At 45.1% G+C, this 12500-nt stretch overlaps 1 protein-coding gene across 8 annotated transcripts in view; it reads left to right on the plus strand.

Moving 5' to 3' along the window:
- The window catches only part of LOC123520718 (ligand of Numb protein X 2-like), a 157465-nt gene extending 148088 nt beyond the window's left edge, over positions 1 to 9377 (plus strand). For all 8 annotated transcript variants that reach the window (XM_045283263.1, XM_045283266.1, XM_045283265.1 and 5 more), the window contains 4 exons: positions 2632 to 2899; positions 3255 to 4261; positions 4378 to 4500; positions 7094 to 9377. In XM_045283263.1, the coding sequence (XP_045139198.1) occupies positions 2632 to 2899; positions 3255 to 4261; positions 4378 to 4500; positions 7094 to 7576 (1881 nt within the window). In that variant the 3' untranslated portion in view covers positions 7577 to 9377. The remainder of the gene's footprint in view (positions 1 to 2631; positions 2900 to 3254; positions 4262 to 4377; positions 4501 to 7093) is intronic.
- Positions 9378 to 12500: the final 3123 nt, after the last annotated feature.

The raw sequence follows: 12500 nt of genomic DNA on the forward strand, positions 1-12500 counted from the left end.
TTTCACCAGGCATGGGATTTGTACCCAGACGTTGCATGCATGAATGTGTTCACGCAACAAAGCTAGCTCGTTGTCAGATATGCCAAACCTTTTCACCGAATGACTTTTATTTATATAGAGCAGCGGATTATTGTAAATGCCGTGACAGGAGCTCATCAACTAACGCAAATATTACGACGATTATAAATATTTGTGTGCGAAACCATGTTTATTGACCCGTCTTGTTCTTGTTTTTCGATCTATACAAATACGGAAGGATGTTGCATTTTTCTCATGTTCAGTGTAATAACGTGCCCTTCAGACTCTCTTCACCCGTCTAAAGATTCCTGGAGTTCGCTAAACAAGATTACTGTTTGGAGCAATATAGGTCAGCCTTCCCATTACGTGGAAGGCTTGAGTTAAAGGGATTGGTTGAACTTTCACTTTTAGTTGAGGAGACTAGGCGATTAGTCCAATTAAAGTGGAAGATAGAGCAACGCACCATGTTTGTATAGCTTAGGAATTTCACATCAGAGTTGTTTGCCTACGACTCGTGTTAGCGTGTCGAGCAAAGGTGAATCCCTACCCCAGGGAACAGACTGCCTTGTGTCTCGCAGTCCTGTTTCCCTCTTATGTCTGTAACGTCCAGGGAACTTTTACTCTTCTAATTTGAGCACAACATGAAAGAAATACTGAATTACATAAACACACAGCTCTCTCTCTCTCTCTCTCTCTCTCTCTCTCTCTCTCTCTCTCTCTCTCTCTCTCTCTCTCTCTCTCTCTCTCTCTCATATTGAAGGTTCACACTGGTTTTTCTTTATTTTTGGGGTGAATTTCCCTGGCAGCAGCAGCATAGCTTAGGAGTGTCCATTAATTTTGCAGAGGTCGAAGGATCCTGAGGGACTTGCCTGTCCATTACACACAAAAGAGAAATGTTCCACCCTTGCATAACCGTGAAGTCTAAATTTGCAGTTCCGAGGTGCCATGGGGACTCTGATATTCCGGAATTTATCTCTGCCATTCTTATTTTGTAGTTTTTATGATGTAGCAATTGCTCATCTTGTGACGTCTTGCAGATATCATGCAAATCTCCCAAATATTACATTGTACAGGAAAGGTAATATGCATTTTGCTTCTTGGAATTATAGTGTAAAGAGAAAGGTCAAGAGACTTACTGGAAATTCCTTTGTTCTTGCAACACATCCACTCCATAATTCCTCGTCACTTACTGACAAGAACACGCTAAGCTGAGAACGTTTCAAAAAGACAACTTTATGGCCTAGCATTTATCATTTATTCCCTTGATAACTAATAATAGAATTACACTTGTCAATATGTGCAGATGGTCTTCATCGTTTGCTGGACTCGCAGCCAACTGTTGATAGCGTGTGAGCGGCGTATTAAAGGGACCAACACTGGAGGAAGCCGGAAGGAGAGGCTGTACCTGTGTCAGTAATTAGTTTAACCTTAACGTCTCAGAATTTGGCAGTCCTCATCCACTAGTTTACTCTGCGCCTGCCTACCAGAATACCTGCTAATGGTAATACCATACTTGATATCAAGGCCTCTGTTGCTGTGGTTTTGTCGCCAGGAAACATGTGGCTACGCTCTCACTGCTTAAATGACGCACGTGTTGCTCTTTCTAGTATATTTTTATTGCATTAAAAAGAGATTTTGATCGCGATATCTTTCATGGTTTATAGTGCTGGTGTGTATAGACTGTTATAATTAAGTGATGGTTTAAGAATCTTAAGGTAAACTAGACTTTGTTTGCTAGTGTGTATGTCTATGACTAACTGATGAATGATATTTTTAGAAACACTTAAGTAAACCGTTTTGTGGTCAATAAACTTATTCATATACTTCAGTACATGAGGCAAACTGGCGTAGTAATCATAGTTATTCTTTGCAAGGAAACGAACTGTACAATTTTAATAACTGATCTTACACACGAGTAATGGTTTTTAGGAAGGAAAGTAAAGTCATAATGCGCAAGGATTCAAGCAAGACCGGGAATACAGGGAAAAGGAGCGTGATCCACTGACAGTATTACATCGACCACGGGTCCTCAGGCGCCAAAATTACAGCTCCAGAGTCCTTGACACCAAGTATAGATGTAATCCCATAATGGTGGCAGTGACTATAAAAAGTGACCCTTTTTCCTCGTGTCAGGTGATAATGATGGTAATTAGTAGTGATAGTGTCATTTAGCGATAATGAAAGATGGTTGTGGTGAGGGTGGCTATGTAATGATAAATGGTGATTTAATAGTGAAACATCTATGTGACAGTGATGGAGAAGCTGGTTGTGGTGATGGTAGTGATATTGGATAGAGGAGGTGGTGTTGATGGTATGACATGCAAGAAGTACTAGTGATGGTGACCGTGTTGGCAGTGGTGGTAGAAACAGAGATAGTATTTGTGATTATGAGGAGCAGAGCTGAAGAGTGATGATAGTGGTGGAGACGGCACTGATGGTGGCCCTGGCTTCGGCACTGGTGCCTCCCAGATTTTCCTTAGCCCTTGGTACAGAGGTGATGATGTCCACCCTTCCCGAAGCAGCGTGTTATGATGGTGGGTAGAGTATGTGATATAGTGTGTAGCAGATCGTGACACAGCGCGTCCCTAACCGTGCCTCCTCTTCCCATCACAGCGGTGCGTGGTGGTGCAGGAAGTGTTCCCGGACGGGCTGGTGGCGCAGGATGGCCGCCTTCAGCCTGGCGACCAGATCATTGAGGTGGACGGTGTGGACATGACCTCGGCGACCCACCAGGCCGTGTGTCAGGCCTTGCGGCGGCCCAACTCTGTGCTCCGGCTTGGCGTCTACCGCGAGAGGATCGAGGCACAGAGGGCGCTGCTGTCGTCCCCGGCACCAACCACCCCCGTCAACCAGGGCCCCGCCACACACCAGCCACAGCCAGGTGAGTCGCCATCCTTTGTTCCCTGTCTACGCGTTGCTTTTTCGGTCTTTTGACAAAGGTTTATTAGCTCGTGTATATCCCTGAAATGAAAATTTTGATTAATCTGTCGTATGTGTGAAGAGAGGTAAATTACTGATTCTTTACGTGTGCTCCAGTAATTTTGGGGTACAAGTATCTGTATTCTAATGGGCTTTGATCTTTGATAACGTTAAGGCATCATTAGCATGGTGTTAGACATACAGGACATTATGCTCTCAGTCATTAATACTGTATATGTACAATATTATAGTAGTAGTATTGACTGAGACTAAAACTGCCGTGGATTTATTCTGCACAGTATATATTGACCACACAGGTGAAGCAATGATGGTGTCTCTGCGCAAGGAGAGCAACCGTCAGCTGGGACTGAAGCTTGGGGGACGCCGCACCGAACCAGGCATCTTTGTGATGGAGGTGCTGGAGGGCTCTGTGGCAGCACAGGACGGGCGCCTCCACCCGCACGACCGCATCCTGGCTATCAACGGCGCGGATGTGCGTTATGCTCGCCTCGATCACGCCTCCACCCTCATTCAGGAGAGCCGATACAGTGTGAGCCTCGTGGTGAGCCGCGGCAGCAGCGTGGTGGACAGCCCTACTGGTCCAGAATACCAGCATCTTTTCCGCTCCCCGGATCCCTCCCTCCCTGCACTTCACTGGCGCACCAAATCAGCCCCAGAACGCCTTGTTCCGCGCCTTGACTGTCATCACAAAGATATCAATAAAAGTCTTGGAGACGTAACTGACTCGGGCACCGAAGAGGTGGGTCTATCAGCCTCTTGTGAGTCTCTGGATGGACGAAGAGGCTTCAACGGAGGCATGGTGATCGGGGGTTCGTTGGGCTCACTGGGTACAGGACATCAGAGCAACGAAGGTTCTCTTGCCTCTCTGGGATCAACTTTGCACCAGAGTTCCGGAAGCCTTTCCTCGGCAGCGCGTTGCGGGGTTCAGGAGGAAGACTCCACACCCCCAGCACTGCCCCCACGACCTCGTCACGCCCTGGCTCACTCCCGCTCCAACGATCAGCTGGCTCACTCCCGCTCCAACGATCAGCTGGCTCACTCCCGCTCCAATGATCAGCTGGCTCACTCCCGCTCCAACGATCAACTCGCCACCCCGGATTCTGCCAACAGTGAAGGGCTGCGAGAGGGACGTGGCGTGGAGGACTCTCCCACACAGGACGCTACGGATGGCTCCATCAACAGCCGCCTGAAAAGTCGCCGTTCTCGGGATGTGAGCGACATCAGTGAGCTGAGTCATGGGTTTTCGCGCTCGCTTCGCATTGAAGGTGCTCACCTCCATCAGAAAACTGTCACGATCTCTAAGGTGAGTTGTACGGTGTCTCTCTTGACAGGTTGGAGATGTAGATAATTTTGACATACAACAAAGGTGAGTTGTTATATATTTGTAAATGTGTTAAGTGTACCCTTACACCTCAACAGGGCAGCAACGAAAGTCTGGGAATGAGGATAGGCGGCGGGCTGGGTAGCAACGAGGGAGACACGCCCATATACATTGCAAACATCAATCCGCAAGGACCCGTTGGCAAATCTAAGCAAGTCAAGGTAAGGTCATCCTGAGATTTATAAAAGGTCATAAGTGAAACTTGATGCGGTATTCTAGAAAGTGAAAGTGTGGTGTGTGTGTGTGTGTGTGTGTGTGTGTGTGTGTGTGTGTGTGTGTGTGTGTGTGTGTGTGTGTGTGTGTGTGTGTGTGTGTGTGTGTGTGTGTGTGGAGGCTTATCACCCTTGCTTGTCACCTTCACCCCAACTCCTGATACCTTAATGGTAGAGAGAGAGAGAGAGAGAGAGAGAGAGAGAGAGAGAGAGAGAGAGAGAGAGAGAGAGAGAGAGAGAGAGAGAGAGAGAGAGAGAGAGAGAGAGAGAGAGAGAGAGAGAGAGAGAGAGAGAGAGAGAGAGAGAGAGAGAGAGAGAGAGAGAGAGAGAGAGAGAGAGAGATTGATTGATTGATTGATTGTAATGCGTGTGTCGTGTGGCTGAGTAATGTCGTACATTGCAGTCTTAGATCTTATTTCCATTTCACATGATAGAATTCAGTGTTTCTTCCTTATATACATTTATTGCGAATGTTTCCATAATTATACAAATAATGATATTGAAAAGTATGAACCGACAGCGCTGAGCTCTTCTTATCGCATGAGATTTCCTGTCATCGCCTGTTTCCCCTGATAAAGTGAGTTGCGATAAAAGATTTTCACAGAGGAAGTGTAATTAGCTATTGTTTTTATTATTATTATTACTATTATAGAGGGGTTTTCGATGTATTTCTTACTAGAATTTAATGCAAAGAAGCATTATAATAAAGTACTTTATTTTATTTTCACATTTGCTAAGCATCTCGAAAATTTATAATACTGATCCATAAGTTGTAAACTGGCATTCTGAACATAAATCCTACATAGTACACTGGCAGGTCATCAGTTTGGTAAGAGTTTGTCTTCGAAGTAAGAAGTACTGTTATTTCCTTGCTTGTACTGCTTGCTCCCGCATCCTGGTAACGCACAAAATGTGTGGCTGAAATTCGTCATAAAACTTTATTATAACAAAAAGTACTTCCACTTTACTTCCACCGGTAAACGCTGGAACTCCCTTCCTGCTTTTGTATTTCCGTCTTCCTATGAATTAAATACTTTCTTTGAGAGAAGTATCAACTATTAAGACACCATTCGAACTCATTTGGCAGTATTTTGGTTCTCCCACCTTGTTTTTATTTGTTACTTCTTTTGCTGTCTGCATGGTCTGACACTGAAGTAGGCTTTTTTTTTTTTTTGTCCTCTTGGTCACAGCGTTTGAAGTAAAAACATCCGCATCCGCATCCGTGAGGATGTCATATTTTGATATCCGCATCCGCATTTGCATCCGCAATTTAGCAGAGACTGATATCCGCATCCACATTTGTATGCGCAAAATGACATCCGCATATACATCCGCATTCGTGGATGTCTGAAATTCGACATCCGATACATCTCTAGTGTGTGTGTGTGTGTGTGTGTGTGTGTGTGTGTGTGTGTGTGTGTGTGTGTGTGGTGTGTGTGTGTGTGTGGTGTGGTGTGGTGTGGTGTGGTGTGGTGTGGTGTGGTGTGTGTGTGTGTGTGTGTGTGTGTGTGTGTGTGTGTGTGTGTGTGTGTGTGTGTGTGTGTGTGTGTGTGTGTGTGTGTGTGTGTGTGTGTGTGTGTGTGTGTGTGTGTGTGTGTGTGTGTGTGTGTGTGTGTGTGTGTGTGTGTGGTGTGTGTGTGTGTGTGTGTGTGTGTGTGTGTGTGTGTGTGTGTGTGTGTGTGTGTGTGTGTGTGTGTGTGTGTGTGTGTGTGTGTGTGTGTGTGTGTGTGTGTGTGTGTGTGTGTGTGTGTGTGTGTGTGTGTGTGTGTGTGTGTGTGTGTGTGTGTGTGTGTGTGTGTGTGTGTGTGTGTGTGTGTGTGTGTGTGTGTGTGTGTGTGTGTGTGTGTGTGTGTGTGTGTGTGTGTGTGTGTGTGTGTGTGTGTGTGTGTGTGTGTGTGTGTGTGTGTGGTGTGTGTGTGTGTGTGTGTGTGTGTGTGTGTGTGTGTGTGTGTGTGTGTGTGTGTGTGTGTGTGGTGTGTGTGTGTGTGTGTGTGTGTGTGTGTGTGTGTGTGTGTGTGTGTGTGTGTGGTGTGTGTGTGTGTGTGTGTGTGTGTGTGTGTGTGTGTGTGTGTGTGTGTGTGTGTGTGTGTGTGTGGTGTGTGTGTGTGTGTGTGTGTGTGTGTGTGTGTGGTGTGTGTGTGTGTGTGTGTGTGTGTGTGTGTGTGTGTGTGTGTGTGTGTGTGTGTGTGTGTGTGTGTGTGTGTGTGTGTGTGTGTGTGTGTGTGTGTGTGTGTGTGTGTGTGTGTGTGTGTGTGTGTGTGGTGCTGTTCCACCTATTTTATTTATATTAGTTGCCCCTATATAGGAGTTTCTCCACGTTTAAAAGAAAACGTAGTGTTGTGCTTTTTTTTTTTAATAAACAATTATAATTCAGCTCGTCATAATTTAACTATAGATGATTAAGATTGTCATAATTTAACTATAGATGATTAAGATTGCAATTACAGTTAAATTTGGATTATATAGGAAGATTGATCACATTTCCATGAGTTTACATGTGAATTGTGTGTATAGATTATGTACTACTATTATTGTATTTCAGAAAGGGGACGTGGTGCTGTCGGTAAACGGACAGTCACTAGTGGGCCTGACGCACGGCCAGGCCGTGGCACTTCTGAAGGCCACGGCCGAACTGGCAGGTGTCACACTTTCGCTCCTGGATGGCCCCGAGACTTCACAGGGATCCGCAAACTTCGTACCGTCGTGGTTGTTCTGGCAGAAGCTTCCTCGTTCTCTGCACGTGTCGAAGAGCGTGGTGCTGCACCGTGCACCAGGCGCGTCGCTTGGCTTCAGCATTGTGGGCGGCGCCGATCCACAGCGAGGCACGGAGCCCATCCACGTGCTGTTCGTGGTGCAGTCGTCACCGGCAGCGGCCGACGGCAAACTGCGCTGCGGGGACCGGCTGCTGGCGGTAGACGGCCACTCGCTGGAGCAGGTGAGGCACGCCTCTGCCGTGGCCTTACTGAAGCAGGCTGGCCAGAGGGTGCACCTGCAGGTTGTGTCCTGGCTGGGCACGGAACTGTGACCTGCACCGCACGCTACACCCAGCGAAGAGTTCCGTCCTCAAGTCTTCTTGACTTAGACGAAGATTACTGCGCTGCCGCTGGTCGCGAACTTGCCAAACCGGGTAGCAGCAGTAGGGTCACCTCCAGCTGTGATCTCTCCAGGGTTCCTCTTGTACATCAGCTAGTCTTTCTTGCCTCGGGGCAAGGGGAAGTGGGTCCCTCTGGGTACTACTACTTGCCTCTTCATCCTCGTACCTAGGAAACAGTGATACAGATTGGCATTAAATCCTGATATTAAAACGATGAAAACACACCGGCGACCTCCATACGAAGGCCCTCCACTTACTTAACCAACATCACGCAAGACCTCCATACTGGCGTCTTCTCGGCGCACGTCAAATTGTACCATATTTTTTTTTTTTTTTTTTATTGTTTCGTTTGTTTCGGGTTGATCTAAGTGTTTAGAGCTGCAGCCTTAGTAGCAAGGCTGAGAATGTTCCCCGTAGCTTAAGCCTCATGTATGTGTGAGTGTGCGTACATGTTTGTGTGTGTGCATGAGTGTTTTATCTTCCCGCCGTAGTTAAATAGATGCCCCACCCACCTTAAGCCGCAAATCCCCACACGTGACCGCCTCATTGCGACTCTAACTCACAGTTCCCCTTCACAAGCTGTGTTTAAGACTCGTGCAGCAGCTTGGCCCTAATGGCACCTGATAGCTTGGTGACTTGATTCCCTCCAGTGCTTTGGGCTCAATTATTGGTGACATCACAGAGACAAACTGACTGACTGACCGAACACTATAATTAGCGGCATATCACTAGCGTTACCCCTTGTCCTGTAGCGTGGGAAGGTGAGCATCTCTTCTGTGAGGGAGACGCCACCTTACTCACTCATAGTAGGAGCAGTAGTCATGTAATGTAGTGTGGATATACACCTCGGTCTCATGCTCTTCCCTTCTCTTTAATTTTACAAGTAAAGACGCTCCTTATTGAACAAAAAAAAGGAAAAAAAAATGTGCTCGCTTGCCCCTCTCTCTCTCTCTCTCTCTCTCTCTCTCTCTCTCTCTCTCTCTCTCTCTCTCTCTCTCTCTCTCTCTCTCTCTCTCTCTCTCTCTCTCTCTCTCTCTCTCTCTCTCTCTCTCTCTCTCTCTCTCTCTCTCTCTCTCTCTCTCTCTCTCTCTCTCTCCACAGAAACCACAGTATGTCCCCCCACAGTATGTTTACATACCACAGTCACTTACCACAGTCTCTCCCCTTAGAATGTTTCTCCCCCTACTACCATTGCCTCTTTCTTCCCTTTACATCCACCACCATCTAACACAGCCTCCTCCTCAGAAACAAATCAATATATTTTCTTTTGTCTGTCTGATATATCCTTGTTTCCATATGAATATTATAGTTGGAAATAGATACTATATATAAGTCATCTCGTGGTGTACTGTGGTACTACTACTTCCTACCTTCCTTCCCTCTATTTACCTCACCTTTCATCTCTCCTTTCCTCCTCTTACCGTGATTGCTGATTTTCTACCTGTTGAATTAAGTAAATTTAAATTGAATTCATAATTTTACTCTAAAAATAAATAAAAATATACATTAGCTTTTTTTTTTTTTGTAAATAACTATCGCTGTAGAGGTATTCTCCTACGGCGCAAATATACTTTTAATTAGCTGTCTTACGAATACTTGTAACTCTTGTTTCCCTCCTGTTACTCCTCTCTTTCCCGCAGCACACGGCACTGCGCTGCCTCTGCTAACTTTGGTTGTTCACTGTGCTCTTATTTTGGCGTTGTGGTTCAATAAAGAGACGGAGTAAACTGTTTCAGTTGGTTTGCTTTGATCCTTCTCCCTGGGTAGTGTATACTCATTGAACTGCTACCTAATCACTATACACCTGCCAACACACCAAGAACATTACACTGCCACTGCTGCACACTTTAAAGGCGGAATGCAATTAAGCCTCAAAATAGAAAGTATTCCCTTACACTACGATCCTTCCCTCCCTTACGCTCTCAAAGGCCCCTCAGTGCTCCAGGCCCTTAAGGGTTCCGCACTCCGCCGCGCCTCATGCCCGCACCCGCCAACCTAGTTCAGCTCAGGGCACGCATGGTTTAACGTGGATATTACGAGATTATTCATGGCAGATATAATTATAAATATATTAAAGCCTCACATCAAATTAAGGAATATTAATCTGAAAGGCTAAATTCACAGCATTAAGAGATTTTTAGTGTTCTGTCCCTCTCTCCATGCTATACGTGAATACCTGCCGAGCAAACACAGGCGTGCCTTGCCCCTTGCTACCTACACACACAAACACATACACACGGCATCGGAGTCCAGGGTAATACTCACTCACTTCTACAAATCCACACTTACCTTGCTATAACACCAAGACATGAACATCTTACTATACATCCATCATGCAGAGTTAGAAGCACTCACTCCCTAGAAGCAACGAAGCCGCCACAGCAACATCAGTCCTCAGCACCGCCCTTCTCGCCTCTCAGCGCTGGACACCTTACTTCTCCCCTGCAACCAGAGTAGGTAGTGTGAACTGCTGAGGCTCGAAACTACAACGATCAATAAGGGGGCAAGTGGGATACATATGAAGATAAACGAGAGAGAGAGAGAGAGAGAGAGAGAGAGAGAGAGAGAGAGAGAGAGAGAGAGAGAGAGAGAGAGAGAGAGAGAGAGAGAGAGAGAGAGAGAGAGAGAGAGAGAGAGAGAGAGAGAGAGAGAGAGAGAGAGAGAGAGAGAGAGAGAGAGAGAGAGAGAGAGAGAGAGAGAGAGAGAGAGAGAGAGAGAGAGAGAGAGCCTACAACTCCCTCTCTGCTCCCCACACACATGTAAAGAGCTAAGCCTCTAAATATATTCCTTAATAACGAAACTATTTTATCTCGCCTTTTTTTTCCTAATATATTCTCTAAATAAATTAACAAGAAAGTAAATAAAATACTTTTTCATATTAGTTGTTCCTCTTAAAGTGTTTACAATATCCACTAGAAATACTACTACTACTACTACTATTGACAATATTAATAACATTACATCACAGCTAAGTCATTTTCCACCGATTTTCTCCAACAGTCTCGATAAACACATTGATCAATACCATGAACATCCTATTAATTTCCCTTTATTTATCTATCAATTCATTTATTTACTTTTCACTTCAGAATCCTTGAAATAATACTCGTTAAGTCACATTCTTAAACACGAATCTCATGCATTATTTTCAATTGGCCATTAAGGGGATTATTCAGCCATGCGTGGATGATTTTTTTTTAATGATGCTAAGTCGCTAGAAACATATAGAAGTAATATTTGTGCATTGCAATGACTAACACAACAGCCTATTGAAAGTACTGAAGATAAGACAAGAATATTCTCTAAGAAGTACTTAATTAAGGGTAGCAAGAATTGGAGTAGAACCTACTATGCCTTTAATGTTTGCTATTATTGTAATTAAATTTTATTTCCTGTTTGTACATCTTATGGTTTTGGTCGTTTGATGATTGGGTATAAATCGAGAAACAACGGTAAAGTGATGTCTCAAGTTATTGTAGTATTACACAATATTAAAAAAAAATGCATTCCTGCTACATTTTCAGTATCTAAAATAGCTAATAATTCCATCTTATTTCCAGATAATGCATATGACTTTTGATCGTCTGACAGGTGATACAGAAAGTGCATAAAACGATGGCAGAATACGGTTTTCTGAATCTTTTATATTGCAAGAATTAAGTCTTTTACGGAAAATACTCAGAATGTTCCATAGTTATGATTATTCTGTTCTATTTATTTACTTCGTCTTATTGCGGACATGATTCTTGGTCGACTATTGCTTGGTAGATGTGATCATAAAAATACACACACACAAAAAAAGACAAAACAGTTTCTACAACGACGCGAGGAATTGGCAGCGCGGTTATCGACCAGAGAGAGAGAGAGAGAGAGAGAGAGAGAGAGAGAGAGAGAGAGAACATTCCATGGTGGTGGTGGTGGTTGTGGTGGTGGTGGTGATCGAGAGCGGGAGTTATTTATGCTGAGCGGGGTTGAACGGTGCGAAGTAAAAGGTTTCGGTGCAAAGTAAAAGTTACTGAAACGCCTCCACTTCGAAAAAAAAAAAAAAAAAATTGCAGTTAAAAAGTTTATTGCAGAAAAGGTCCGGCAATGTTTAAGGAGCTGTGTCGCTGCTAAAAATCATGTCTCAAGTTACAGGAAAAGTGTGGAGGTGTAAAGGCTTAGAGAGAGAGAGAGAGAGAGAGAGAGAGAGAGAGAGAGAGAGAGAGAGAGAGAGAGAGAGAGAGAGAGAGAGAGAGAGAGAGAGAGAGAGAGAGAGAGAGAGAGAGAGAGAGAGAGAGAGAGAGAGAGAGAGAGAGAGAGAGAGAGAGAGAGAGAGAGAGAGAGAGAGAGAGAGAGAGAGAGAGAGAGAGAGAGAGAGAGAGAGAGAGAGAGAGAGAGAGAGAGAGAGAGAGAGAGAGAGAGAGAGAGAGAGAGAGAGAGAGAGAGAGAGAGAGAGAGAGAGAGAGAGAGAGAGAGAGAGAGAGAGAGAGAGAGAGAGAGAGAGAGAGAGAGAGAGAGAGAGAGAGAGAGAGAGAGAGAGAGAGAGAGAGAGAGAGAGAGAGAGAGAGAGAGAGAGAGAGAGAGAGAGAGAGAGAGAGAGAGAGAGAGAGAGAGAGAGAGAGAGAGAGAGAGAGAGAGAGAGAGAGAGAGAGAGAGAGAGAGAGAGAGAGAGAGAGAGAGAGAGAGAGAGAGAGAGAGAGAGAGAGAGAGAGAGAGAGAGAGAGAGAGAGAGAGAGAGAGAGAGAGAGAGAGAGAGAGAGAGAGAGAGAGAGAGAGAGAGAGAGAGAGAGAGAGAGAGAGAGAGAGACTGAGACCTTAGACAACCTGAGGCTGATGATGGCACACAGCTGCAGCCACGTGCTGATTGTGGGGG

This window comes from Portunus trituberculatus, chromosome 47, assembly GCF_017591435.1.
Source record: "Portunus trituberculatus isolate SZX2019 chromosome 47, ASM1759143v1, whole genome shotgun sequence".
NCBI classification, from domain to species: domain Eukaryota; kingdom Metazoa; phylum Arthropoda; class Malacostraca; order Decapoda; family Portunidae; genus Portunus; species Portunus trituberculatus.